Source organism: Mauremys reevesii, linkage group 14, assembly GCF_016161935.1.
Source record: "Mauremys reevesii isolate NIE-2019 linkage group 14, ASM1616193v1, whole genome shotgun sequence".
Classification (NCBI taxonomy): Eukaryota; Metazoa; Chordata; order Testudines; family Geoemydidae; genus Mauremys; species Mauremys reevesii.
The window spans coordinates 15,141,474-15,169,460 of record NC_052636.1 but is presented as its reverse complement, the minus strand read 5'-3'; the positions used below and the strand labels follow the sequence as shown (position 1 = coordinate 15,169,460).

Here is a 27,987-nt window from a genome sequence, read left to right as displayed (position 1 = left end):
GAGGCGCCAGTGGCTGGCAACCCGCGAGCCCCGCCCCTGCCCGTTGATTGGCCCCAACGGCTCTCCCGGCCCCGCCCCCTTGGCTGGGGCAGGCTCCCCCTCGCGGCCTCAGCCGGTCAGTCTGGCAGCGGCGGCCGCGGCAAGCGGAGCCCCGGGGTCCCGGGATGGCGGCGGGCGAGGCGGAGCCGGAGCTGCCCCCGCCCCCCTCGCCCGGCGGGCCCGCCACCGAGCGCGCCCTGGAGGAGGCGGCGGCCTCGGGCAGCCTGAGCCTGGCGGGGCGGCGGCTGCGGCTCTTCCCGGGCGGCGCGGCGCGGCGCTGGGACCTGAGCGACACCACCCAGGCCGGTGAGTCCCCGCCCCTCGCGCCGGGCCCCGCCCCCCAACGGCACCCCTCGCGCTGGGCCCCGCCCCTAACAGAACCCCTCGCGCCGGGCCCCGCCCCCCAACGGCACCCCTCGCGCTGGGCCCCGCCCCCCTCAACTGAACCCCTGGCGCCGGCCCCGCCCCAACAGAACCCCTGGCGCCGGGCCCCGCCCCTGAACTGAACCCCTCGCGCCGGGCCCCTCAACGGCACCCCTCGCGCCGGGCCCCGCCCCCTCAACTGAACCCCTGGCGCCGGCCCCGCCCCCCTCACCGGCACCCCTCGCGGCGGGCCCCGCCCCCCTCAACGGACCCTCTCGCGCCGGCCCCGCCCCTTCTTCCTTTGCCTGGTCCCCCTCCCCCGCATAGCCCCCTGTTCTCTGTGGAGCCTCCCAGGCCCCGCCCCCATCTCGACAGGCCCCGCCCCTTTTACCCTGTCATCCTGTTGCCCTGCCAGGCCACGCCCCCTATGCCTGGGGTGAGCCCCCGGGTCTCTGCCCCCAGCGGCTCTTAGGCCCAACACCCGCTGCCCCGCCCGGATCCCGGGCCCTGTGCCCAGGGGATTTAGCCACACTCAGCCCCCTCGGGCGCCCGCCCGGCCGGATCCCCCCCCGGCCCTGTGCCCAGGGGATTTAGCCACGCTCAGCCCCCTCGTGCACCCGCCCTGCCGGATCCCGCCCCCCGGGCCCTGGGCCCAGGGGGTTTAGCCACACTCAGCCCCCTCGTGCACCCGCCCGGCCGGATCCCGCCCCCCGGGCCCTGGGCCCAGGGGATTTAGCCACACTCAGCCCCCTCGGGCACCCGCCCAGGGGATTTAGCCACGCTCAGCCCCCTCGGGCGCCCGCCCGGCCGGATCCCGCCCCCCGGGCCCTGTGCCCAGGGGATTTAGCCACGCTCAGCCCCCTCGGGCGCCCGCCCAGCCGGATCCCGCCCCCCGGGCCCTGTGCCCAGGGGATTTAGCCACGCTCCACCCCCTCGGGCGCCCGCCCGGCCGGATCCCGCCCCGGGCCTGTGCCCAGGGATTTAGCCACACTCAGCCCCTCGGGCACCCGCCCAGACCCTCCCTGTGCCCAGATTTAGCCACACTCAGCCCCCTCGGGCGCCCGCCCGGCCGGATCCCGCCCCCCGGGCCCTGTGCCCAGGGGCTTTAGCCACGCTCAGCCCCATCGGGCGCCCGGCCGGATCCTGCCCCCCGGGCCCTGTGCCCAGGGGGTTTAGCCACGCTCAGCCCCCTTGTGCGCCTGCCCGGCCGGATCCCACCCCCTGGGCCCTGTGCCCAGGGGATTTAGCCACGCTCCACCCCCTCGGGCGCCCGCCCGGCCGGATCCCGCCCCCCGGGCCCTGTGCCCAGGGGGTTTAGCCACGCTCAGCCCCCTCGGGCCCTCGCCCGGCCGGATCCCGCCCCCCGGGTCCTGTGCCCAGGGGCTTTAGCCACGCTCCGCCTCCTCGGGCGCCCGCCCGCATCCCGCCCCCCAGGCCGTGTGCCCAGGGGGTTTAGCCACGCTCAGCCCCCTCGGGCACCTGCCCGGCTAGATCCCGCCCCCCGGGCCCTGTGCCCAGGGGCTTTAGCCACGCTCAGCCCCCTCGGGCGCCCAGCCGGATCCTGCCCCCCGGGCCCTGTGCCCAGGGGCTTTAGCCACGCTCAGCCCCATCGGGCGCCCGGCCGGATCCTGCCCCCCGGGCCCTGTGCCCAGGGGGTTTAGCCACGCTCAGCCCCCTCGGGCACCTGCCCGGCCAGATCCCGCCCCCCGGGCCCTGTGCCCAGGAGCTTTAGCCACGCTCAGCCCCCTCGGGCGCTCGCCCGGCCTTTGTGTCCCTGCTGGGCCTGGCGACTGCGGCTTCCCTGCGGGGTCCAGAGCTGCCAAGACAATGACGGTCTGATGGGCCGCGGGGGGGAGGGGGGCAGACACACGGCCCTTTGTGCCGCAGTGAATCGCGCCGTCCCCAGTGCCGTTCTGCGGGGAGCGTCCGCGGGTGCCAGTCCCAGGCCTGGCGTCACTTTCCCAGCAGGTGCCTGGCGTCCTTTGCCCGGGCGCCGTCCCTTCGTCCTGGCGGGGCCCCGACTTCACTTGGCGAGAGCCGGGTCCGCACCTGGCTGCACGAGCGTCTCTCCTGCAGACAGAGAACGCCGCAAACGCCGCGGCGTTGAGTCACCGGCAGGTGAAACCAGTGACTCTGTGGATCCTGTCTGGGTATTACGGGCATCCTGAGATCGGGGCCCTATTGTGCAAATAGGAGGCAACCTGCTGACAGGCAAAGGGATTTTACAGATGGGGAAACTGAGGCAGGGCTGACCTCACTTTCCCAAGCAGTTCCCATGCAGGAACTGAACTCCCAGGCCAGCCCCTGGCTCCCCAGGCTGCCCGTTTCCTTCCTGGGGGTGTTCGCCTGGATGGCTTCAGCTGACCTGGATTTGAGATGGGTCGGATTTGGCGTGGGGGCCTTGTCAGGGCCCCAGATCTCGCAGCCCCCCGGGGACGTGCCCTCCTCGTTGTTTACAAGCCTCGTGCCGGGCCGCTTCCTGTACAGCTGCTCTGCACGAATCTCGCCCCGGTGGAGCTGACTTGCCGAGGGCTGTGCAGCTGCCGAGCCCTGATCCCCGGGGCTGGGGCCTGAGCGGGGGGGGACCCTCGGGGGGTGGCAGGAGCACCCACGCCCGCAGAGGACCCACGTTCTGGGGAGCTCTGGGGGTGAGTGCCAAGGCCGGGTCCCGGGGACTTCCTCCTTCAGTCACAGTCATCAGATTTCCAGCCCGTTCTCTACAAGTAACATGTCCCTTGCTGTAATATTGGCCTGCTTCAGCGGGGGGGGCCCAGGATGCCTGGGTTCTCTCCCCGGCTCTGGGAGGGGAGTGGGGGCTGGTGGTTAGAGCAGGAGGGCTGGGAGCCAGGACTCCTGGGTTCTCTCCCTGGCTCTGGGAGGGGAGTGGGGGCTGGTGGGTCAGAGCAGGGGGGCTGGGAGCCAGGACTCCTGGGTTCTCTCCCCGGCTCTGGGAGGGGCTGGGAGCCTGGACTCCTGGGTTCTCTCCCTGGCTCTGGGAGGGGTGTGGGGGCTGGTGGGTCTGCGCTGGGGGGCTGGGAGCCAGGACTCCTGGGTTCTCTCCCGGCTCTGGGAGGAGTGGGGGCTGGGGGGTTACAGCAGGGGGGGGCTGGGAGCCAGGACTCCTGGGTTCTCTCCCCGGCTCTGGGAGGGGAGTGGGGGCTGGTGGTTAGAGCAGGAGGGCTGGGAGCCAGGTCTCCTGGGTTCTCTCCCTGGCTCTGGGAGGGCAGTGGGGGCTGGTGGGTTAGAGCAGGGGGGGCTGGGAGCCAGGACTCCTGGGTTCTCTCCCTGGCTCTGGGAGGAGAGTGGGGGCTGGTGGGTTAGAGCAGGGGGGGCTGGGAGCCAGGACTCCTGGGTTCTCCCCGGCTCTGGGAGGGCAGTGGGGGCTGGTGCTTAGAGCGGGGGCTGGGAGCAGGACTCCTGGGTTCCATTCCCAGCTGTGCAGTTGATCTGGTGGGTGATCTCAGGCCAGTCACTTCCGCTGGCGGTGCCGCGCTCTCTGTCAAGCAGAAAAGTTGCTCTTCCCTTTTCCGAAGAGCTTCGCGGTGGGCAGATGACGACATGTGTCAACACTGCGTGGGGGGGGCGGGGGGGGGTTTCTCTCTGTCCCGGTCGTTGGGTGCCCCCAGCAGCGCCCTGCCGGGTGGCCCCCATCCCTCCCCCCAGGCGCCTTCCTGTTCCACGCGGGGGCTCCTGCTCCTTTCTGACGGCAAAGGCAATATTTGGACTTGGGAGCATGCCATGGCAGCCCCCCAGCGTGGGGGGCAGGGGGAGCCGGGGGGTGGGGCACTTGCTGAAACTCCTAATTCACCTGGAGAAGATGGAGCAGGGTCCAGGCCACGTCCGCGCTCCGGAGGCCCCGCTCCGGCCCGGGGCGGGCGCCGGGCTGGGAGCCCGCGTCTCGGCTCCGGAGGCCCCGCTCCGCCCTGGGACGGGCGCCGGGCTGGGAGCCACGTCGGCCCGGAGGCCCGCTCGGCCCGGGCGGGCGCCGGGCTGGGAGCCCGCGTCTCGGCTCCGGAGGCCCCGCTCCGGCCCGGGACGGGCGCCGGGCTGGGAGCCCGCGTCTCGGCTCCGGAGGCCCCGCTCCGGCCCGGGACGGGCGCCGGGCTGGGAGCCCGCGTCTGCCCGAGGCCCCGCCCGCCCGGGCGGGCGCCGGGCTGGGAGCCCGCGTCTCGGCTCCGGAGGCCCCGCTCCGGCCCGGGGCGGGCGCCGGGCTGGGAGCCCGCGTCTCGGCTCCGGAGGCCCCGCTCCGGCCCGGGGCGGGCGCCGGGCTGGGAGCCCGCGTCTCGGCTCCGGAGGCCCCGCTCCGGCCCGGGACGGGCGCCAGGCTGGCATAACCCACGTCCCAGTTCCGGAGGCCCCGCTAGGCTGGCCACAAAGACACCCTTGGAACGGGAGCCCTGAGAGAACTGGGCTCCTTTATCCTCTTGGCTCTGATGGAGCCTTGTTCGGGACGCAGGCTCGTAAAGCAGTGTGTGCGCCACTCGCACGGAGCCCGGCTGGCACTGCCGTGTTGTTCCTCCTGTGACTCTGCCTCCCCCCGGGCCCAAGGCTGCTGCCAAAACGGCACGAAAGCCGCCGAGCTCTCTGTGCTGCCAATCCGCCAGCTGTCGCGGCTGGAGGGCAAGGCCAGGGATTTCTTATCCCAAGCCCTTAACGAGCTGTACTGGCAAACCCAGCGCTGCCCCGGCGGGCGGCTGGGGAACCAGGTCGGGTTAGGAGCCTAGGAGCCGAAGGCGCCCTGGGTTCTGCGACTCGCAGGCTGCGTTTCAAGGTTTCTTTTCTCTGCTCGCTGAGGGGTGTTTTCATTCCTGGTTCTCGACTCCCCCGAGCCGTTCCCAAGCCTGGAGCGGGCGAGCTCAGCCCGGTTGTGCCTTTGTTCGGAGCAGCTGAGGGCTGAGCTCGGGGTGTGCCAGGGTGCCGGAGGCCGTGGGAGGAGCGCCGGCGGGTCGCCGTGCCTCTGGCGGGGGAAACGGGCAGGCCCTGAAAGGAGAGGCCAGGCCCTGGTGAGCTTTCTCTCACGTCCACGTGATAGCGACGTAACCCAGGCCCTCCCGTGTAAATTGCTTCCGTCCGAGCTCGGGCGAACGCCCCCGGTCAGCCCGCTCCCCGTGGGGGGCAGTGACACCGGCCCCGGTTTGCGAGCAGCAGGGGGGTCTCTGCGGTCACGACCGGGGTGGAGCAGGTGGCGAGAGGAGTGTTATTTACCCGTCACGCAGCGCACAGCCCAGGGGTTGCCCACCAGAGGAGGAGGCAGCAGGCTCCACGCCGATAGGAGGATGCAGCGCGCGGTAACCTGTGGAACTCCTTGCTGGGGGATGTCGCGAAGGCCAAAAGCGTAAGCGGGCGCAGAAGCGAACGGTTCTCGGGCCTGCTGCCCGGACGCGGCACGGCTGCCCTGCCTGCACCGGGAGGCCAAGCTGGCCGAAGTCGCGGCGGGCTCTGGTGTGGCAGGAGCGGGCGCCGGGGTGCTGGGGGGGGGCTTCTGTCAGTGGGGTCGGGGCCACGGAGCATCCCTAGCTGTCACCCTCGTCAGTTTCACGGCTGCGGCTCCCTGCTGCGGACCCCAGACAGCTCGGGCTCTCGCCCTGGGGCGGGCGGGGGGCTCTCAGCCCCCCACGCTGCCCCTCTTCTGTCAGTGCTAGTGCTCCTGGTGAGGAGCGCCCCACTGCCAGAAGGAGGGCAGCCTGACCCGAACAGCCGCTGTAAGCCGAGCCTGCCCCTAGACTCGGGAAGGGGCACCGCCCCACGGTTACCAGCGGCTGACTTCTGTCTGCGATCTCCTGCCGCGCACGGGCCGCCGCTGAAATGCAGCCACCTCTGGGGTGAGGCGCTTTCAGACCCGCTCCACAGGGAAACCCGTGGGACCAGCTTGGCTGAGTGACCGCAGATCCGGCCGATTGGCTGGGTTTCGGGGCTGTCGCGGAGGCCGCTAACCCCTGCGGTTAACGCAGGTGCTCTCGGTAACGGGTGTGGGGGGTCGTCCACCCTCCCGTCTCGCCCTGATCCCGCAGTTAGCTCGGCTGCAGCCCTGAGGCACGAGGACTGTGTCTGCCTTAGCTACGTCTCCCCCCCCCGACGCTCTAATGTATTGGGAGGGCCTATGCTCCCCGTTGCACAGATGGGGAAACTGAGGCACAGGAAAGCAGCCTGCCTCGCCCAAGGTCACCAGGGAGTCTGCTGGAGCAAGGGGATTCCTACATCTGTGGCTCAGGCGAACGCCCTCCAGCTAAGCCCTCACTTAGCGACTCACGTGACGTCCCTGAGGCTACGACGTTCTCCCTGTCGCCCCCTTGCTCTCCCCCAGATCGCAGGGGGATCCCCTGTAGGGCCTGGCCAGCTCCCAGGCGGGCGTGTTGCCAGCTGGAAAGCTGCCAGCCCCTGCCCTCGGCTGCGTTTCGGGGGGGGCCCTGCCAGGACAGCCTCAGCCCCGGCCGCGCCCCAGCCCCCCTCCACCGCTCAGCAGCGTGTGAGTCAATGGTCTGCTGACTCCGGCTTTTCCTTCAGCTGAGCTGTGAGCAAACCCGGCTGGAGGTCACGTGCCCGGAGCGCTGGGATCTCCCCCTCTCGGGCTCCAGCCTCTGTGTGGCCACGGGGCTGGCCCCTGTTCCTGTCGGCACCAACAGCCCCACCCCCAGCGAAGCGTCTCCAGATGGGGAAACTGAGTCACGGGTTTTCTGCGTGGCCTGGGGCAAGGCACTTTGTACTTGTGTGGCGGGGGCGCCCGTCGAGTCCCGGGACCCCCGGCGCTACGGGCTGGGCATTATTTATTAGGTGTCTTACGGTAGCATCCAGGAGTCCCGCTCCGCTCTGGTGCCAGGCCCTGCACAAACTCCAAACGCAGAGCCCGGCCATCCTCGATCTCCCGTCTTCGAGTGCCTGAAGCGCAAGGGTAGCCGTGTCTCCGAACCCCGCCATGCCCCTGCCGCCGGAGGGCAGCTGGGGGACGCATTGCGATGGCCGGGAACGTACCGGTGGCCACTCCATGGTTCTTTCTGGCCAGAACCCGGCTTTCATTGGTATCGGTCAACGGCGATTTCCCCGGACACACCCGCACGGCCGGAAATACTGAAATGTACAGGGTTAGAGATTTACAAAGGAAGAAAACGGCGACTTGAGCACTTGCTGGTGGAAATCCAGGGCTCTCGACTTGGGCAGTTTGGCTTAGCCAGCAAAGAGCGGACGGGTCGGGGGGCGTGCTCTCTGCTGGCTGTTTTTGACCGAGACTGACTTTATGCTTTCGATGCTTTAGGGGTTGTGTGTGACTGGCTCGGCGCGTCGCTCAGCGATTGTCGAACTAACCCGATGGGATTGTGTGCAGCTGTTTACGTTCGAGAATCAATGGCCGGGAAGGGGGCGGGACACGCCAGCCAGGGACCGGATCGCATGATCAGCTGGAGGAGGGATCGGCCAGTCCTGCCGGTTCCCCCCGGAGCGGGTCTGGCTTTAGCGCCGGCCGCTGGGCCCTTGCCTGCTTACCGCCGCTGGGTCAGAGCGCCCCGGGGGCCTGGGATCGAGCCCCCGTAACGCCCCCTGCTGGAACGTGCGCCCCGGCGGCTTCGCTCGGGGGTGGAAGGGGAACTCGGGAGCCGTGCGCAGCGCGCGCTGTCCTCGGTCCGGCCGGGTGATGCAACCTCGTGTTTATCTCGGGGCCTTCAGGTGGTGCCGCAGCAGGAACCCGAGCGGGGCCGGGTTTGTTCCTTATAAATACGGCAAGGGGACGGCCCCAGGACGGGCCAGGGCTCGCTGGAGAGGAGGACAAGGGCTCTGTCCAGCCCAGCCCCCCCAGCAGGACGCCTTGAGGCTAAGAACCGAACTGGTTCGCCGCCGGGGCGGGATTGGCTGCTTTCAAACCCCCTCGCCCAGGGACGCAGGGCAGGGGGCTGAGCTGAGCGTCCCCACCGGGTAAATCCAGCGCTGTGGGCCAGCCCTGACTCTGCTGGGTGGGCTTGGAGGTCCCTGCCAGGCCTACATTTCTGGGGTGCATTGAGGGGCTCTGGGCTCCCCGCCCCGTGTGCCGCCTGGGTTTGGCTCCGTCCCCCCGGCGCGCAAAGGAGGAAGCGGGTGCTGGCAAGGAGGCGCCGGAGCCCGCACTGCGCCCAGAGAGCGCTGCCGGCTCGAAAGCCACATCCTGCCGGCTGCTCAGAAACGAGAATTGCCACAGCTGCCTCCGTGCGCGGCCGGGCCACGCCCTGCCACGGCTGCTCAAGGGCCCGGCTGTGAGCACCCTGGCTGCTCTCGGTCGCCCGGGCCGGGTGACGGGAGCTGCGGACGATGACCGGCCACCCCGGGCCTGCTGGGGTCCTACCAAAACCTTTCCCCCATTTTCGGGGCTCTCTGGGCCGTCTCCGGTTCGGCCCTCGTCCTCGGCGCGAAGGCAGGCGGAGGAGTGACCAGCTCTTTGGAGCCGCCCTGCGGGCACCGAGGCAGCCCCGGGAAGGAAAGAATTTGCAGCGGTGCCCGGACGGTCTTCTCCGAAATCCCGGCGTTCCAGCAGCGGTGACTTGTCCGCCACAAGAGAAATGCCGAATTCCCGGCGTTTAGCCCAGCTGCCCCGACGACCTGTTTTACCCAGGCTGGAAAATTCTCCCCCATTTCCCCCGTCCTGAGCCCCAGAACCTGTTCTGGCCAAAATCACCTCCCAGGAGAGCGTCTGTTCTTGGCTATGGCCCTCGGGAGATGGAGAACCCTGGAATCCGGGTGCCGAGATCGTCCTCCCAAGCCTGTGGAGCGAATCCCTGCTCTCCGGGGTCCTCGGCCAGCGCCCTCGCCACGTTTCCCGAGCACCCGGCGCCGTCCCTGAGCTCCGCCGTGCCCCGGGGCGTTGGCCGCGGCTGTCCCAGCCTCGGCCGCGGTGAGGGGGATGGAGAATGAGCTTGTGGGAGGAATCGGACCCTGCCTCTCTCCGCAGAGGGCGGTTATGAACCCTGGGGGGAGAGGTGCGTAGAGAGGGGAAACTGAGGCACATGGAATATAACCCAGAGACGTGAGCGAGCCGGGCCCTTGACTCGGGAGGGCGGCTCCCTCCCCCCGCGCGGAGACAGCTCTGCCGGGCTCGTGTGCGGCGGGTTGAAACCTTGCCAGGGCCTGGCTTGTGGCAGGAAATGAGCCTGGGATCGTCCTCCGGGTCTGCCCCTCGCCTCGGCGCCGGCCCCCGGCGCAGCTCAGCACCTCGGGGCGCGTCACTCAGGCTCCGGCCCTGCTTGGGCCGCGTGCCGCTGGCGTCTGTGCCGCCGCCCGGCCGCAGATCCACCCGGGGCAGGCGGCAGCCTCGCTTGCGTCTGAGGAGGGGAAACCGAGGCACGGGGGTCACTGCTTGAGCCCGCAGTAGAATTAGAGGCCCCCCTGCTCTAACCACTCTGTCATGCTGCCTTCCCCCCGCCCCATAGGCTCCAGAAAAGGGCCCGTTCTCGGGCCGGTCTGTGGGCAAAGCCGGCGGGCAGGCGGCTCTTCCGGGAGCCAATCTGCGGCTCTCCGCCAGGGCTATTTTGAGGTGGGTCAGTAGGGCGGGGTGGGGGGCGCAGGGGAGGTGTCACTTTGAACACAGAACTCCCCCCCTCTGCCCCCCCGGCTCAGCTGTTCGCCCGGCCAGTCTGGCCTGGAACCAGCTGCTTTAACTGTTTGTTCTCCCCTTGCGTGGGGCTCCGGCGGACGGGGGGGGCCTCTGAGTGGGGAACCCCCCCAGACTCCCACCCCGGACCCCTGCCTTCCCCCCCGCTCCGGCCTGGGCGTTGTGCCCATTGGCTGACGGCCGTATGCCTCCCGGCACCCCCCCCGAGCCAGCCAGTCCCCTGCCCCATTCCCCGTGCCCCCCAGAGGGGACAGGCCCCCGCCCCATTCCCCGCCCCCCTGAGCCAGCCAGTCCCTGCCCTGGGGCCGGGTGGGAGCCAGCGCCCCATCGCGGGGACCGGCCCCGGCCCCAGTCCCCGCCCCCCTGAGCCAGCCAGTCCCCGCCCTGGGGCCGGGTGGGAGCCAGCGCCCCAGAGGACAGGTCCCTGCCCCATTCCCGCCCCTGAGCCAGCCAGTCCCGCCCTGGGGCCGGGTGGGAGCAGCGCCCCAGAGGGGACAGGCCCCTGCCCCATTCCCTGCCCCCCTGAGCCAGCCAGTCCCCGCCCTGGGGCCGGGTGGGAGCCGGCGCCCCCCAGAGGGGACAGGCCCCTGCCCCATTCCCCGCCCCCCTGAGCCAGCCAGTCCCTGCCCTGGGGCCGGGTGGGAGCCGGCGCCCCCCAGAGGGGACAGGCCCGGCCCCCGTCCCCGCCCCCCGGAGCCAGCCCGTCCCTGCCCTGGGCCGGGGGAGCTGGCGCCCCAGAGGACAGGCCCCTGCCCCATTCCCCGCCCCCCTGAGCCAGCCAGTCCCTGCCCTGGGGCCGGGGGGGAGCCGGCGCCCCCCAGAGGGGACAGGCCCCTGCCCCCCCAAGCCAGCTGGCTGGCGGCTCTCAGCTCTCCCTTGGCACTTGCGGTGACCCTCCCTCCGGGGGGCTATTTCTGGCCCAGCAGAATGTCCCACCTGTGGCTCCCCCCAGGGGAATGTGGGGGGAGAAGGGAACATCTGCTTCGCGTTTTCAGCCGGAGGCTGACGTTTGAGCCGGTCCGGCCCCGCTGCGGCGCTTTGCTTTCGCCTCCCCCCGGGTGGCTCCCGTCACACAACATCTGTCGGGCCGCGTTTCGCCGGTACAGAGTCCCCCTCCCTCGGCACAGAAACCACAGAAAACCCAAGAACTCCCCCCACTCCGTTACAGGCTCGCCGGTGGCCGCCTGGCGAACGTGCCGGCCGCGAGCTGGGATTGCTCCGTTCCATCCCAAGCTGTGCCGGAGCAGGCCTGGGAGACCCTCCCCTAAAGGGGCCGCGTGTGCTGGGGGGCGGCTGACGAAATCCCCCCGCGCCTGCCACTCCCACTCGCTCTGTGCCCAAGAAGCCGGGTCTCTCTGCTCGCTCACACCTCCTCCTCCAGCCTGTCTCCATCACACCTGGTCTGCACCTGCTTAGCCTTGTGTCTGTGTCTGCACAGGGCTCTCTCCGACTTCCATGGGGGGGGGGGGGCTGCTCCCAGTCAGTCACACACTCCAAAAACGAGGAGCGGTGCACCCAGGAGAGGAAGGGTGGTCCGGCAGGTGGGGCGCTGGCTAGATTTCAGTGGGGCCTGGCCCTGCCTGTGAAATGAGAGTAATCGCGCAGCCCTGCCGTAAATACAGTCGCGCTACGTACGCCCGAGCCCAGATTGAATTCCCCGGCCTCGCTGGGGGAACCGGACCGGAACCGCCCCTGGTATCCGTCGGCTCGGCAGCATTCAACTTCCACGAGTGATACCAGGGTTTATTTTGCAGCATTCTCCCCCCACCCCCCAATATTGTGTCGACTTTTCGGTTTCCAGAGTTGCGGGACATTGCGAGGGGTCTCGGGTCAGGTCCGACTGATTTCACGGCAGTAGACGCCGATTCCAGAAGCTGAAACGTGAGCCGTCGGCACCGCCCGGCCAAACGGACGCAGGCGCTAGCAAACCTTCCAGCCGCGGCGGTGAAATCGGGGTTTACCGGGAAAAACCGACCCCTTCCGAGTGTGTGAGCCATTCCGGAAGAGCTCCCCATCTGGCCGCCAGTTCTGGAGCTAGGCGCCCGGGGAGGCTGCCGATCTGGGAGCTGTTCTGGGACGAGGTCCCAGGGTCGCTCGGGGGGGTCGCTTTCCTCGGCCAAGTCTTTAGATCTGCCGAGGAGTTTCGAGTGCAGGCCGCCTCCGCTTCCTGCCTCGCACGGGAGCGGCAGCTGCGGCAGGCTGTGTAAACACGCCGGCAGAGTGCTGGCGCGCCCGGCTGCAGGGCTCCGCGCTCACCGGAACCGGCTCTCCCGAAGGAAAAGGGGAACCGGGCGCGCTCTCAGCCCCTGGTCTCTGGGTCCCTTTGCCTCGCCCACCCGGGCACGGACAGCTGCCCCCCTTCGGGGCGTGTGGCCCTTGGGGCGGCGTTCCCTGGTCCTTCTTCAAAGCCGCGGTCTCCAAAGGGCTCCCCCTTGGGGTCCCTGCGTTTCTCAGGCGCACAGCTGGACAGCCCGGAAACAGGGGGCTTCGTTTTCCCTCCCAGCCTCGGGCAGGGCCTGTCCCTCGCCGTGGGTCTGGGCATGACGGGGCCCTGATCTCAGCTGGGGCAGGGTCTGTCCCTCGCCGTGGGTCTGGGCACGACAGGGCCCTGATCTCAGCTGGGGCAGGGTCTGTCCCTCGCCGTGGGTCTGGGCACGACGGGGCCTGATCTCAGCTGGGGCAGGGTCTGTCCCTCGCCGTGGGTCTGGGCACGACGGGGCCCTGATCTCAGCTGGGGCAGGGTCTGTCCCTCGCCGTGGGTCTGGGCACGACGGGGCCTGATCTCAGCCGGGGCAGGGCCTGTCCCTCGCCGTGGGTCTGGGCACGACGGGGCCCTGATCTCAGCTGGGGCAGGGCCTGTCCCTCGCCGTGGGTCTGGGCACGACGGGGCCTGATCTCAGCCGGGGCAGGGCCTGTCCCTCGCCGTGGGTCTGGGCACGACGGGGCCTGATCTCAGCTGGGGCAGGGCCTGTCCCTCGCCGGGGGTCTGGGCACGACGGGGCCTGATCTCAGCCGGGGCAGGGCCTGTCCTCGCCGTGGGTCTGGGCACGACGGGGCCCTGATCTCAGCTGGGGCAGGGCCTGTCCTCGCTGTGGGTCTGGGCACGACGGGGCCTGATCTCAGCCGGGGCAGGGCCTGTCCCTCGCCGTGGGTCTGGGCACGACGGGGCCTGATCTCAGCCGGGACAGGGCCTGTCCCTCGCCGTGGGTCTGGGCACGACAGGCCCTGATCTCAGCCGGGGCAGGGCCTGTCCCTCGCCGTGGGTCTGGGCAGCGCCCGGCACGACGGGGCCTGATCTCAGCCGGGGCAGGGCCTGTCCCTCGCCGTGGGTCTGGGCACGACGGGCCCTGATCTCAGCTGGGGCAGGGTCTGTCCCTCGCCGTGGGTCTGGGCACGACGGGCCCTGATCTCAGCCCCTCGTCCCTGGATGGCGCCCGGTCCACTGGGCGGGGCCAAGGCGTCGGGACACGGCCAATCCGCCTGCGCCCCGGGGCGTTTGGGCCCAGGTGACGCCCAGCGCGGCCGGTTTCCCCCTCCCAGCCCTGTCCTGCTGCTCCTGCCCCTCTCGGCTTCGCTGCTTTCCACCCCGAGGGCGCCGGTGGCTCTTCTCCTGGGCCGGCTCCTGCCGGGGGCCCGCCCGCCCGCCCGCCCGGTGCCGAGTTCAGTACCCTGGCGGCAGCCTGCCCGGGCCCCTCGCCAAACCCCAGGGAAAGGGCTCCTGACTCAGCCCTTCTCTCGGGGGGGAGCGCTGGGCTGGCCCCCCGCCAGCCGCTCGCGGCCCCCCCCCGCCAGCCGCTCGCAGGCCCCCGCCAGCCGCTCGTGGGCCCCCGCCAGCCGCTCGCAGCCCCCACCAGCCGCTCGCCCGGCCCCGGCAGCAGCGGGCCGTGGCTCCGTTCCGGGCCCGGCGAGCCACGGGACGGCGCTGGAGCTGCTGCTCGGCTGCTCGTCCCCCTCCGTCCTGGGGCTGGGGGAGAGCCCAGGAGCCCTGCTGGGCTCAGGACCCCGTTGTGCCAGGCGCTGTACGGACCCCCTGACTGAGATCGGGGGGCCCCTCATTGTGCCGGGTGCTGCGCAGACCCCCCCTGACGGAGATCGGGGCCCCCCATGGGGCCAGGTACGGCACAGACCCCCCTGATGGAGATCAGGGCCCCCCATGGGGCCAGGTACCGCACAGACCCCCCTGACGGAGATCGGGGCCCCCCATGGGGCCAGGCACTGTACAGACCCCCCCTGACGGAGATCAGGGCCCCCCATGGGGCCAGGTACTGCACAGACCCCCCTGATGGAGATCAGGGCCCCCCATGGGGCCAGGCACCGTACAGACCCCCCTGACAGAGATCGGGGCCCCCCATGGGGCCAGGTACCGCACAGACCCCCCTGACGGAGATCGGGGCCCCCCATGGGGCCAGGTACCGCACAGACCCCCCTGACGGAGATCGGGGTCCCCCCCACATTGTGCCGGGTGCTGCACAGACCTCCCTGACGGAGATCAGGGCCCCCCATGGGGCCAGGGTCCCCACCGACCCCCCTGACGGAGATCGGGGCCCCCCATGGGGCCAGGTACCGCACAGACCCCCCTGACGGAGATCGGGGCCCCCCATGGGGCCAGGTACCGCACAGACCCCCCTGACGGAGATCGGGGCCCCCCATGGGGCCAGGTACCGCACAGACCCCTGACGGAGATCGGGGCCCCCCATGGGGCCAGGCACTGTACAGACCCCCCTGACGGAGATCGGGGCCCCCCATGGGGCCAGGTACCGCACAGACCCCCCTGACGGAGATCGGGGCCCCCTATGGGGCCAGGTACCGCACAGACCTCCCTGACGGAGATCAGGGCCCCCCATGGGGCCAGGTACTCTACGGGACTCCTGGGTGCGTCCCCAGCTGGGCCGTGGGCTCTCTGCTCCCGGGAGCCAGGACTCCTGGGTTCGTCCCCGGCTGGGCCGGGGCCTCTCTGCTCCCGGGAGCCAGGACTCCTGGGTTCGTCCCCGGCGGGGCCGGGGCCTCTCTGCTCCCGGGAGCCAGGACTCCTGGGTTCGTCCCCGGCTGGGCCATGGGCTCTCTGCTCCCGGGAGCCAGGACTCCTGGGTGAATGAGTGAGGAAAAGTGAAACTATCGAGCGTTCACACCAATCTCTCCCCTTCCTTGCTGAATTCTCTGCGCGAGGGGGAGTTAACCGCGACCCTGCTCTTGGGCTGGGCGGCGAAATCTCGGTGGGACGTGCGTCGAGCAAACACGATTCCAGCTGCAGGGTCCAGCTGTCTCCAGGGCCCCCACCCAATTCCTCCGCGCTCGCGGCCAGGCCTGGCGTTTTCCTCCCAGCACCCCTGGGCTCGGGCCGGGCCGGGATCCGGCCACAGGAATTCCCCGCCTCCCTTCTGCGTGTGGGTTCTCTGGGAGGGCAGGGAGGTCTGGTGGTTAGAGCAGGGGTTGGCCACCGTGCCTCAGTTTCCCCTCGAGTGAGCTCAGGGCCCCCCTGGCGCTGGGCACTGCCGGGCGAACTGCCTGTAGCAGGACACCCGGGGGCCCAGGAGTTCGGTGCCGGCGGTGGGGGGCGTCTCACAGCCTCCCCTCTCTCCCCACGCCCAGATCTCTCCCGGAACCGCTTTGCCGAAGTGCCCGAGGACGCCTGCCACCTGGTCTCCCTGGAAGGGCTGAGTTTGTACCACAACTGCCTGCGGAGCATCCCGCCAGCCATCGCCAACCTGCAGTCGCTCACCTACCTGAACCTCAGGTAACGGCCGGGCCGGGCCGGGGGCAGGATCCAGCCTGACTCGCTCCGGCCGCGGTTCTAACGGCTCCTTCTCCCCCCGCAGCCGGAACCAGCTCACCTCCCTCCCGCCCTGCCTCTGCCGCCTGCCCCTCAAGGTCCTCGTCGCCAGCAACAACAAGCTGGGCTCGCTGCCCGAGGAGACGGGCTCCCTGCGCGGCCTGCGCCAGCTGGTGAGTGGGGCCGGGAAACGGAGACGCCACCACATCCCTCCCGCACGGCAGGGGGCTGGCCCCAGGGCGGGGGCAGGGAGCGGGGCGGGCCGCTCTCCCCCGGCAGGCGGGGCTGGCCCCAGGGCGGGGCCAGGGGGCGCTGTGGGGCAGAGAGTGGGGCGGGGCGCTCTCCCCCAGCAGGCGGGGCTGGCCCCAGGGCGGCGCTAGGGGGCGCTGTGGGGCAGGGAGCGGGGCGGGGCGTTCTCCCCCGGCAGGCGGGGCTGGCCCCAGGGCGGAACTAGGGGGCGCTGTGGGGCAAGGAGTGTGGGGGGTCTCGGCAGGGTGCACTCTCCCCGGCCAGTGGGGCTGGTCCCAGGGCAGCGGTAGGGGGCGCTGTGGGGCAGGGAGTGGGGTGGGGCTCAGCAGGGGGTGCGGGCCCCAGGGCGGCACGAGGGGGCGCTGGGGGGCCGGGAGGGGGGCCGGGGGCAGCAGGGGGTGCTCTCCCCTGGCAGGTGGGGCTGGCCCCAGGGTGGGGCTAGGGGGCGCTGTGGGGCAGGGAGCGGGGGGTACTAGGGGGCACTGTAGGGCAGGGAGCTGGGGAGCACTAGTGGGGCTGACTGCGAGATACGAACCCCCCCCCCCTCCCCCCAGGACGTGAGCTGCAATGAGCTCCAGGCTCTGCCCCCCAGCATGGGCCAGCTGGAGGCCCTGCGAGACCTGAACGTGCGGAGGAACCAGCTAACCGCCCTGCCCGAAGGTCAGTGCCCCGCACCGTCTCTTTAAATCCCGGGGCAGGACCCCTTGCAGCCAATCGAGCGCGGGGTGGGAACGGAAGCCACCAATCCTGCGAGCCCAGGGAGCTGGTACTTAAAGGGCCGGAGCGCAAATACCTTTCGGGCCCTTTCTCCTTGTTCGAGCGCCCTGGGAGCTGGGGCCGGGTCTTGATTCTAGCCCCACATCCCCTCATGCTCACTGCAGCCCCGATGCCCCAGTGCCAGGCGGTGCCAGGCGGGGCCGGGACTCCCCACAGATCCTCCCCCCTTCCGGCCGTGGGGCAGCTGGGCCCCTCCCGCGCTCACCGGGCCCCTCTGCCGCTCCAGAGCTGTCGGAGCTGCCCCTCGTCCGCCTGGATTTCTCCTGCAACCGGGTCGCCCGCATCCCCGTCTGCTACCGGCACCTCCGGCACCTGCAGACCATCCTGCTGGACAATAACCCCCTGCAGTCGCCACCCGCGCAGGTGAGCCGGGGCGGGGCCAGGGGGGCGGCGGGGGGCGGGGGCAGTAAAACCAGACCCCATGGGTGGCTAACGTGGGACCGGGCGGTGCGGTGCCGGAGTCAGAGCCGACAGGTCCTTCCGGCCGGTGACGACCCCCCGCCTCAGCCCAGCCCTAACGAGCCTCCCCCACCCCCGGCTCTCGCCCCAGATCTGCCTGAAAGGCAAAATCCACATCTTCAAATACCTCAACCTGGAAGCCTGCAGCAAAACGGGGCCTGACCTGGCCGACTTCGCCCGGCCCAGCCGGCCCACCGGCTTCGGCACCTGGTAAGGGAGCTTCACCGGGGCGGGGGGGCCTGGAATCGCCCCGGCTTGGCCGGCCCCCGCGTGGCAGCCCCGTGCTGTTCCCACCGCTTGCCCTCCAGCAGATAGAAACCCACAGGCTCCCCCACCCCTGGGAGCCAGGACTCCTGGGTCCTCTCCCCAGCTCCAGGAGGGGAGTGGGGGCTGGTGGGTTAGAGCAGGCGGGGCTGGGAGCCAGGACTCCTGGGTTCTCTCCCCGGCTCCGGGAGGGGAGTGGGGGCTGGTGGGTCAGAGCAGGGAGGGGGCTGGGAGCCAGGACTCCTGGGTTCTCTAACCGGATCTGGGAGGGGAGTGGGGGCTGGTGGGTAGAGCAGGGGGGGCTGGGAGCCAGGACTCCTGGGTTCTCTCCCCGGCGCTGGGAGGGGAGTGGGGGCTGGTGGGTTAGAGCAGGGGGGCTGGGAGCCAGGACTCCTGGGTTCTATTTCTGGATCTGCCCCTTTCTCGAGCGCTTGGGGAGGAAGTGCCAAGTCACTCCCCTGCCCGTCTCTGTACTGGGCGGGTCCCAGGCTCTGTGCTGCACTGTGAAGCGCCTTCTCCGGCACCTTTCACCAGAGGATCTCCAAGCCCCTCTCCCTGCCCCCTCACCCACCTCTCTCTGCCCCTCAGCCTCTCCGACGAGTTCTACCCCGGCCGGCAGTACGGCGGCCTGGACTCGGGCTTCAACAGCGTCGACAGCGGCAGCAAGCGGTGGTCTGGGAACGAGGTACGGACCGCGCGGCCCGGTGCCATCCGGAGCACGCAGGGCAGCGGGTCAGGGGTCTGCGTTCCAAGGCGATGCCAGCGCTGCGTGGGAGGGGCTGGATGGCAGACGGGAGACTGGGGGTGCTGGCTTGGGGGTCACAGCTTGTAACGTGCTGCTCCGGGTCAGTTTCACCTGTGTCGGACAGTTTCACTTACCGGCATCGGTCATGGATCAGTCAGTTGTGCGGGTCGGTCTGTTTCACGTACCGGCGTGGGTCCCTTTCACCGGCACCGGGCGCGGATCGGTCAGTCGTGCGGGTCGGTCCGTTTCACGAACCGGCGTGGGTCCCTTTCACCGGCGCCGGGCGCGGATCGGTCCGTCGTGCGGGTCGGTCCGTTTCACGTACCGGCGTGGGTCCCTTTCACCGGCGCCGGGCGCGGATCGGTCAGTTGTGCGGGTCGGTCCGTTTCACGTACCGGCGTGGGTCCCTTTCACCGGCGCCGGGCAGTCCCGGCGTCCGACCCCCTCTGCGCCCCCCGAGAGTCACCCGCCCCCTCTGCTCTCTCAGTCCACAGACGAGTTCTCCGACCTGTCATTCCGCATCGCGGAGCTGGTGCGTGATCCCCGCCAGCTGAAGGAGAAGCGGGACCGGGCAGGTGAGCGGGGTCTGGTCCCTCCAGGTGGGGTTCCCTCGCCCCCGCTCCCGGGGTCCCATTTACCCGCGGGGAGGTGCCTGCCGCGGCCAAAGGGAAATCAGCTGCTGGCCTCTCCTGCCAGTGACAGCTCTGCCGCCCCAGGCAGCCCCCACCCCGTGTGCCCACCTTCCCGGGGCTTCGCTGGGTGCGGAGCGGCGCCGCTGACGCTTTCCTCCCCGCAGCCAATGGCGAGCTGGAGCAGATCGACTTCATCGACACCAGCGTGGAGGAGGAGGAGGCGGCAAAGCCGGAGAGCAGCTCGCAGGCCCTGGCCCCGGCGGAGGTGAGGGGGCGCTGGGAAGACTACAACTCCCAGGATGCAGTGCTTCACTCTGGGCCTATTGGCTGTCTTCTCTTCCAGCAGGGGTGCTGCCCCCTAGGGGCCGGGGGGAGGTATCGCACTGGACCCAAAATGGGGTCATGGCCCCGCCCCCAGACCCAAGAGAATTTAGGGATTCTGGAAAATATTCGAACACTGAACTCTCTGGCTCGGGTGCCGCTGCCGCACTGCCTACTGGGAGTTGTGGTTCGCTCGCTGCACGCCTCCCATTCTCCCCTATGCGCCGGGCTCCCTAGTCGGACTGCGTTTCCCATGGTGCACCATGGTCTGGCCTCAGGGTGAGGGAAACAGTTGCATCATGGGAGTTGTAGTTGAGAACCCACAAGCCTCATCTCCCATGGTGCACCCTGGTCTGGCCTCAGAGTGAGGCCCTTGCATCCTGGGACTCCCTGGCCATGGTGCATCCTGGGAGATGTAGTTTTGAGGGATAGTTCCGGCTCAGGCCCACTGCGCCTGCCAGCTGGGGGCACAGCTGTGGGGCAGGGGCGTGCCAGCGGGCCCAGAGCCCTGCCCAAGTGGGGAGGGGCTGCCTCAGCCTTCAAGCGGGACCGTGCCAGGCTGCCCGTGGTGTGAGGGGGCTGGGCTTGCACGGCTGCCACCACCCAACAGCAAAGGAATCTGGGCATTGGGCCTTGGGGGGGGTTAGAGCAGGGGTGGCTGGGAGCCAGGACTCCTGGGTTCTCTCCATGGCTCTGGGAGGGGAGGGCGGGGCTGGGAGCCAGGACTCCTGGGTTCTCTCCCGGCGCTAGGAGGGGAGTGGGGGCTGGTGGGTTAGAGCAGGGGGTGCTGGGAGCCAGGACTCCTGGGTTCTCTCCATGGCTCTGGGAGGGGAGGGGGGGGCTCGGAGCCAGGACTCCTGGGTTCCCTCCCTAATCCTGTCCCTCTTGCCTTCTGTCCCCAGGAGAAGCGGAAAGCAGAGAGGAGCCTTCCCCAGAGAGCCGATGTCGGGGAGAAGGTGCCGAACAGCAGGTGAGCAGCAGCTGGTTAGGGCCTGTTCTGTGACAGGAGAGGGGTCCCCGGGTAACCGGCCGCCCCGCCCCAGAGATGGCTGCATCTCAGCGCCGGGCGAGGGGTCCCTGGGTAACCGGCAGCCCCGCCCCAGAGGTGGGCGCATCTCAGCACCAGGCGAGGGTCCCCGGATAACCGGCAGCCCCGCCCCAGAGGTGGGCGCATCTCAGCGCCGGGCGAGGGGTCCCTGGGTAACCGGCCGCCCCGCCCAAGAGGTGGCTGCATTTCAGCACCAGGCGAGGGGTCCCTAGGTAACCGGCCATCCCGCCCCAGAGGTGGCTGCATCTCAGCTCCGGGCGAGGGGTCCCTGGTAACCGGCCACCCCGCCCCAGAGGTGGCCGCATCTCAGTGCCGGGCGAGGGGTCCCTGGGTAACCGGCCGCCCCGTCCCAGAGGTGGCCACGTTGGGTGAGGAGTCTTAGCTGTCATTCAGCTGTAGTAGGTTGTTATCCTCTCCTCTGACCGCCCCCCCCCCACACACATACACTAAGCTGCGCAGGGCTGGCCTGGGTTCTCCTGCCCCCCACCAATGCCCCCAATCCCTCTCGCCAGGCCCAGCCCTCCCCAGGAGGAGCCCCCCAGCGAGGAGCGGAGGCGCCCCGAGACGCTGCAGATCTGGCAGGAGAGGGAGCGGCAGCAGCAGGCGTTGCGGAGCCAGGCGCTGGAGAAGCGGGACAGGTACGTGGAGGGGGGGGGGGCCCCCCGCCGGGGCCGGGTGGGGGCGTCTCGGCCTCGCCCCCCCTGACCCTCTCTGCGTCTCTTACAGCCTGCTGAGGATGGGGGCCAGAGGCACCTTCGGCAGCGCGCAGGGCCCGGCGGCCAGCACGTGAGACACCCCCCCCTTGAGACATCCCTCCCCCCCAGGAGAGATCCCTTCCCCTGCCCCCGGAGGTCCTGCCCCCCCCCGGCAGGGAGCTCGTCTCCCCTGGGCCGGGCTCAGGCCCAGAGGCAACTTGAAGCCCCATGGAGCTGCTGGGATTCACCCCCCTCCTCCCCCCATAAGCTAGAGCAGCCTTGGGGCTGCTCTAACTCTGTCACCCTCTGGAGGGGAGGGCGGCTGAGCCGTTCCCCCTTGTCCCCCCCCGCCACGGCCAGGATCGGGGGCCCTATCCCAGCGCGGGGGGCACTTCACACCCCGGAGCAGCCCCCTCACCTGGCTCTGTCTCCCCCCAGTGGCCCGTCGGAGAGCAGCGTCCTGCCCCACAGGAAGCAGAGGCCCCAGGTGAGAGGGGAGGGACTGGGGTCGGAAGGGGTTTGGGGGTGGGGGGAATGGCCCCCCATGGGACTCAGGGCTGACTCCCCGCCCCCCCCCCCCCCACGTCTGTTTCAGGTCACGGAGCAGCCGCCCGGCGTCCCCAGCCCGGCATCCTCTGGGCAGACGCCCCGGCAGCAGGGTGAGTGCGGGAAGGGGGGCGCGGCCAGGAGAGGGGTAACGCTCGGGAGGCCGGGGGGGGCGCGGCAGGACATGTATGGCCAGGGAGTGTCTGCGGGGGGGGGGGATGGGATCTGGGAGCCAGGACTCCTGGGTTCTCTCCCCGGCTCTGGGAGGGCAGTGGGGGCTGGGGGGTTAGAGCAGGGGGCTGGGAGCCAGGACTCCGGGGTTATCTCCCGGCGCTGGGAGGAGTGGGGCTGGAGGGATAGAGCAGGGGAGCTGGGGGCCAGGACTCCTGGGTTCTCTCCCGGCTCTGGGAGGGGAGTGGGAGCTAATGGGTTAGAGCAGTGGGGGCTGGGAGCCAGGACTCCTGGGTTCTCTCCCGGCTCTGGGAGGGGAGTGGGGCAGGTGGGTCAGAGCAGGGGGGCTGGGAGCCAGGACTCCTGGGTTCTCTCCCGGCTCTGGGAGGGGAGTGGGGGCTGGTGGTTAGAGCAGGGGGGGCTGGGAGCCAGGACTCCTGGGTTCTCTCCCGGCTCTGGCATGGGACACGTGTCCCCCTGGGGTAGGTGATCCCGGCCGAAGGTCCCAGCTGTGCTGTTGGGGGGTGCTGTGGGGCGGGATCTCACCTCCCCTCTCCCCCTGCCCCCCAGAGTCCCTCCCCCCGCAGGTCTCCAGCCCACCGGCCCGGGAGCCCGGCTCGGCCCAGAAGCCCAGCAGCTTCCTGTTCCGCTCCTCGTCGCGGACGGCCATCAGGCCCGGCTCCGGTAGGTGGCGCCCCGCGGCTCTGCCCCCCCTGCTGGCGGGCCGGGCTATTGCCGTGGCCCCCGGCGGCCCGGCAGGTCCGGGGTTCGAATCCTGCCCGCGGCCTGCAGACCTGCCCGGGGCTGCGCGCGCCCCGCCGGCCGTGCGTCTCCGTCCCCCTGAGCCCTGCCGTCCTCTCCGCAGCCTGCGCCCCCCACGACCCCACGGCGGACCCCCAGCACCCCCTGCGGCTACGGGGCAGCTCGCACGACCTGGACGAGAAGGAGTTAACAGCCCAGCTCCGCAAGGTATGGCCGCACCCCCTGGTCCCCCGTGAGCTCCCTGCAGCGAGTCCCCCTGGGTGGGGCCCCTGGGGACCCCCCTGAGGCCCCCACCGCCAGGCTTCGTCTCTCTGCCCGGCAAACCGGTCACCGGGCTGCATTCCTAGCCCCTCTGGCCGGCTCCTCACGGGGGGCGGGCCCCGGCCATGGGGTGCTGGCTACAGCCCGTGGGCCGGTCTCTGCGCCCCGCTAGCCCGTCGCCGTCACACCTGCCTCCAGGGCTCACTGCACCGATCCCGCCCCCTAGATACAGGAGGGGCACGTGGGGAAACTGAGGCACGCACCCAGTGTTCGGAAAAAACATTCCGAACGTTCCCGCATCGGCACATCTCCCGCCCCCCCACCCCCGAAAGCTCGGCTGAGATCCCGCACCGGGGACTGCCAGGCTGACAGCCAGGACTCCTGGGTTCTCTCCCCGGCTCTGGGAGGGGAGTGGGGGCTGGTGGTTAGAGCAGGGGGGGCTGGGAGCCAGGACTCCTGGGTTCTCTCCCCAGCTCTGGGAGGGGAGTGGGGGCTGGTGGGTTAGAGCAGGGGGGGCTGGGAGCCAGGACTCCTGGGTTCTCTCCCCGGCTCTGGGAGGAGTGGGGCTGGTGTGTTAGAGCAGGGGGCTGGGAGCCCGGACTCCTGGGTTCTCCCTGGCTCTGCCCCTGCTTCCCCGGGGGGCGGGTAATTTGAGCTTCCCCGACAGCTGTGTGTAAGTTCCCTGCAGTGCGTGGGGGGGGGTGTCTGGGGCCCCCGCCCACCCGCCCGCCACTTCCCCCCCCCCCCCCCCGCAGGCCATCGAGTCGCGGCTCAGCGTGTCGCTGGCGGAGGACCTGGGTGACGCCCTGGCCAATGGGGCTGTGCTTTGCCAGCTGGTCAACCACCTGCGCCCGCGCTCCGTGCCCTTCATCCACGTCCCGTCGCCCGCCGTGGTGAGTGGGGACCCGCCCCGCCCCGGACGCCTGGGTTCTCCCCGGCGCTGGGAGGGGAGTGGGGGCTGGTGGTTAGAGCAGAGGGGTCTGGGAGCCAGGACTCCTGGGTTCTCTCCCCGGCTCTGGGAGGGGAGTGGGGGCTGGTGGGTCAGAGCAGGGGGTGCTGGGAGCCAGGACTCCTGGGTTCTCTCCCGGCTCTGGGAGGAGTGGGGCTGGTGGGTAGAGCAGGGGGCTGGGAGCCAGGACTCCTGGGTTCTCTCCTGGCTCTGGGAGGGCAGTGGGGCTGGTGGGTCAGAGCAGGGGCTGGGAGCCAGGACTCCTGGGTTCTCTCCTGGCTCTGGGAGGAGTGGGGCTGGTGGTTAGAGCAGGGGCTGGGAGCCAGGACTCCTGGGTTCTCTCCTGGCTCTGGGAGGGCAGTGGGGGCTGGTGGGTTAGAGCAGGGGCTGGGAGCCAGGACTCCTGGGTTCTCTCCTGGCTCTGGGAGGGCAGTGGGGCTGGTGGTTAGAGCAGGGGGCTGGGAGCCAGGACTCCTGGGTTCTCTCCCGGCTCTGGGAGGAGTGGGGCTGGTGGTTAGAGCAGGGGGCTGGGAGCCAGGACTCCTGGGTTCTCTCCCGGCTCTGGGAGGGGAGTGGGGGCTGATGGGTAGAGCAGGGGGGGCTGGGAGCCAGGACTCCTGGGTTCTCTCCCGGCTCTGGGAGGGGAGTGGGGGCTGGTGGGTAGAGCGGGGGGGGCTGGGAGCCCGGACTCCTGGGTTCGCTCCCCGGCTCTGGGAGGAGTGGGGCTGGTGGTTAGAGCAGGGGGCTGGGAGCCAGGACTCCTGGGTTCTCTCCCGGCTCTGGGAGGGGAGTGGGGGCTGGTGGGTAGAGCGGGGGGGGCTGGGAGCCCGGACTCCTGGGTTCTCTCCCGGCTCTGGATCTCTCTCCAGAACTGAGGCCTGGACTGCGTCATCTTGAAACGAAACCTGAGCGTCCGCATGACGGGACAGCAGCGTGGGCTTCCCTGCCCCCCCCAGCTCTGGCTCCCCCGCGCCCCCCCAGCCCTCTCACCCCTCTCTGCCCTCCCCACAGCCAAAGCTGAACAAGGTGAAATGTCGGAAAAACGTGGAGAGCTTCCTGGAGGCTTGTCGCCGCATGGGGGTCCCAGAGGTAACGCGGGGGCTGGGGGGGTCTGTGATTTCCGTGCTGTGCAGCTGGGAGCAGAGAGTCACCTCTACGTGGTGCCCCCATGGGGCTGCACTAGTGCAAGGCCCCGCCCCTTCTTGTGCAATCGCACTACCTTGTGCAAAGCCCCGCCTCTCTCTCGGTCCCAGCCTCCCATGCAAGTGCACTGTGCTCATGTGATTGCCATGCCCCCTCTTGTGCAAAGCCACGCCCCGCTTGTGCGAAGCCACGCCCCTCTCACCCGAGCCACGCCCCAGGTACGGCCTCCCAGCTGACAGGCCCCTCGCCCCAGGAGCTGCAGTGCTCTTCTCCCAGCATGCCTTGGGGTCACCCCCAGAATCCCCTGCTGCGCCCACCCCCGTGGGCCCCCTTTGAACGGCAGCAGCGGGGGGCTGAGACCCTGCACGGCCCCGCCCCACCCCCCCGCTGTGTGGGGCCTGTCGTACAGCACCCAGCACCGACCCCGGGGAGAGAACCCGGGAGTCCTGGCTCCCAGCCCCCCCTGCCCTGACCCACCAGCCCCCTCCCAGAGCCAGGGAGAGAACCCAGGAGTCCTGGCTCCCAGCCCCCACCCCTCCCAGAGCCGGGGAGAGAACCCAGGAGTCCTGGCTCCCAGCCCCCCTGCTCTAACCACCAGCCCCCACTCCCCTCCCAGCACCGGGGAGAGAACCCCGGAGTCCGGGCTCCCAGCCCCCCTGCTCTGACCCACCAGCCCCACTCCTCCCCGAGCCGGGAGAGAACCCAGGAGTCCTGGCTCCCAGCCCCTGCTCTAACCACCAGCCCCACTCCTCCCAGAGCCGGGAGAGAACCCAGGAGTCCGGGCTCCCCGCCCCCCTGCTCTAACCCACCAACCCCACTCCTCCCAGAGCCGGGAGAGAACCCAGGAGTCCTGGCTCCCAGCCCCCTGCTCTAACCCACCAGCCCCACTCCTCCCAGAGCCGGGAGAGAACCCAGGAGTCCTGGCTCCCGGCCCCTGCTCTAACCACCAGCCCCACTCCTCCCAGAGCCGGGGAGAGAACCCAGGAGTCCTGGCTCCCAGCCCCGCCCCGCCCTGACCCAGCAGCCCCACTCCTCCCAGAGCTGGGAGAACCCAGGAGTCCTGGCTCCCAGCCCCCCCTGCTCTCACCCACCACCCCCCACTCCTCCCAGAGCCGGGGAGAGAACCCAGGAGTCCTGGCTCCCAGCCCCCCCTGCTCCAACCCACCAGCCCCGACTCCCCTCCCAGAGCTGGGGAGAGAACACAGGAGTCCTGGCTCCCGGCCCCCCCGCCCTGACCCAGCAGCCCCCACTCCCCTCCCCGTCTGGCTCCGGCAGGGTCCCCTGGGTGCTGGCAGATGCAGGGTTGGGGGCCCAGCCGGTCTCTCGCCCCCCAGCAGCTCCCTTAACCTCTCTCCTGTCTTTGTCTCCCCCGCCGGGCCCAGGTCGCCCTCTGCTCCGCCTCCGACGTGCTCCAGGGGGACGCCGGGCGGCTCCGGGGCACCCTGCGGGCGCTGCTGCACCCCGGAGCCGCGGAGAGCCCCGCCGCTGCCCACGCCGCGCCCGCCCTGCCCGGGCCCCTCGCCGGCTTCGCCGTCTTCTATGTCTCCGTGATGTCGCTGCTTTTCCTGGCCTACTGCAAGCTGTGGGGCTTCTGAGGAGCCGCGGGGGGGCGGCCCTGCCTAGTGCCTTAGCGCGACCCACGGCGGGGTGTGGGGCTGGGTCAGTCCTCTCCCTCTGGGGGTTCTCCGGATCCCTCTGCCGGCCCCCGCCCGCCTTCAAACCCGCCGTGGGTCCCACTCGGGGCGCGAGCCGGCCCCCCTTCCCCAGTGCCTCCCCGTGGCCCTGCGGCCAGCTCGCCTCGGTGGCCTTAACGCGGTTAAATTATACGGCTCTGGATTGGATATATATATTGGGAGGCCGAGCCCGGCCGCCGGGCCCGGCGTGTACAAACGTGTAAATAGCGTGTGGGCCTTTGCCCCGGGGGTGGGCTCGGGCGGGTCCTTCTCTCTGTTGTACGTGTGCCCCTCTCCCCCCGGCCGCCGCGTGTGTGTCCTGCCCCCCGCGCTGTGGCGCTGGCGGAGAAATGCAGCGCTCCAACCCAGCGTGTGGCTTGTGTCTTGGTTTGCGTTGGCTTCTCTGTGCTTTGGCGCGGCCCCGGTGGGAACGGGGTGGGGGGCGGGTCGCGGGCGCCGCCCCGGTGGGCCGGCCTCGCACAGGACGCGCTGGGACGGCTCGGTGCAGCGTCCCGGCGGCTCTAACACCTCCCGCCGGCGCCCCCCGGTGGCGCAGGTCCCGGCAGCCGCCCGCCCGCCCCCGCTAACGTCTCCTCTCTCCTCCCAGGAAGCCCTGTGCCAGCCCCAGCACGTCCTGGACGAGGAGAGCCTGGCGCCGCTGGCCCGGACCGTCCAGGCCCTGCTGACCGCGGCCCAGCCCCCGAAGAAGCCGCCGCCCCCCGAGGGCACCGCCAGCACGATCTAAGGGGCAGGGCCCTGGCGCTAATGGCACGGGCAAGGGGCTGGACACTGCTGAGAGTTCCCCCGCGTGGGGCACGGGGGGGCCCGGCTCATCCCCAAGCAGAACAGACGGTGCAGCGAGGGGCCCTGCCCCCCACCCCCTGGCGAGAACTGGGCGCCTTTGGTGGCAGCGGTGGGATCCCCAGCCCAGCTCCTGCTGCTCAACCCCCCCGTCCCCTCCAGCGGCTGTGTCCTGGGGCGGCCTGGTAGCCACGCGACCCCCTTGGGCTAGGCTGGGGGGGGGAGGTTGGGAGCAAGGATTGAAGGGGGGGTGATTTTATTTCCCTGCAGGGAGGAAATCGGGGCCCGGCCCCAGCTGCTCCCCCCTCTGGCAGTGACGGGCTCGGGGGCGCCGGCCGTGGGGTGTCGCAGGGCAGCCGTGGGGCACGGGGGCTCAGGGAGCCCCCCATTTCCTTAGTCCCCCCTCCCCCACGTTTCCCCGGGGCCGGGGGCGCAGGTTGCCCTGACCAAGCCACGGCTGGGATGGTGCCCCCTACGCTGCCCCCCACCCCCATGGGGCCTGGGCTCTTGTGCCCTCTAGTGGAATAAAGAGGTACATGCACCACCTCCCTTGGCCTCTCGGCTGCTCTCTGCCACCCCCCTGCCTGGAAGCCGGGGGCTGGGCCAGCCTCAGTTTCCCCCCCCAGCCGGGGCTCTGTGCCCCTCTCCCTGGCCGGGGGACAGGGCAGTGCTGCCGCGACCGGCCCCGGCTCTCCCCCCCCCCGGGACTGGGGCCAGAGGGTCGGGGTTCGCCTGCCCAGCTCGGGGGGTC

At 70.6% G+C, this 27,987-nt stretch overlaps 1 protein-coding gene across 4 annotated transcripts; it reads left to right on the top strand.

Annotated features, from left to right (window-relative positions):
- The first annotated feature begins 132 nt into the window (after positions 1-132).
- LRCH4 (leucine rich repeats and calponin homology domain containing 4) lies at positions 133-27,869 on the top strand. Of its 4 annotated transcripts, XR_005588186.1 has the most exons (20): positions 134-345; positions 15,560-15,704; positions 15,787-15,913; positions 16,544-16,649; positions 16,993-17,129; positions 17,317-17,435; positions 18,078-18,174; positions 18,722-18,809; positions 19,031-19,131; positions 20,090-20,157; positions 20,748-20,873; positions 20,962-21,021; positions 21,369-21,417; positions 21,526-21,589; positions 22,218-22,331; positions 22,513-22,616; positions 23,426-23,563; positions 24,631-24,708; positions 26,145-26,421; positions 27,043-27,180. XR_005588186.1 is itself a non-coding variant. In XM_039500118.1 (19 exons), the coding sequence occupies exons 1-19, from the start codon at positions 165-167 to the stop codon at positions 27,178-27,180; spliced, it is 2,040 nt and encodes a 679-aa protein (XP_039356052.1). In that variant the 5' UTR covers positions 133-164; the 3' UTR covers positions 27,181-27,869. The 4 variants fall into 4 exon arrangements, 3 of the variants coding, with proteins under 3 accessions (XP_039356052.1, XP_039356053.1, XP_039356051.1); XM_039500118.1 differs by lacking the exon at positions 26,145-26,421 and having other exon boundaries at positions 133-345; positions 27,043-27,869; XM_039500117.1 differs by lacking the exon at positions 27,043-27,180 and having other exon boundaries at positions 26,145-26,804.
- The last annotated feature ends 118 nt before the right edge of the window (positions 27,870-27,987 follow it).

Bases quoted from the DNA above. Each gene is read 5' to 3' on its own strand.
- LRCH4 (XM_039500117.1), top strand. From the start codon at position 165: ATGGCGGCGGGCGAGGCGGAGCCGGAGCTGCCCCCGCCCCCCTCGCCC. The intron at 20,874-20,961 runs GTACGTGGAGGG...CGTCTCTTACAG, and splicing joins GCGCTGGAGAAGCGGGACAG to CCTGCTGAGGATGGGGGCCA. The intron at 21,418-21,525 runs GTGAGAGGGGAG...CGTCTGTTTCAG, and splicing joins ACAGGAAGCAGAGGCCCCAG to GTCACGGAGCAGCCGCCCGG.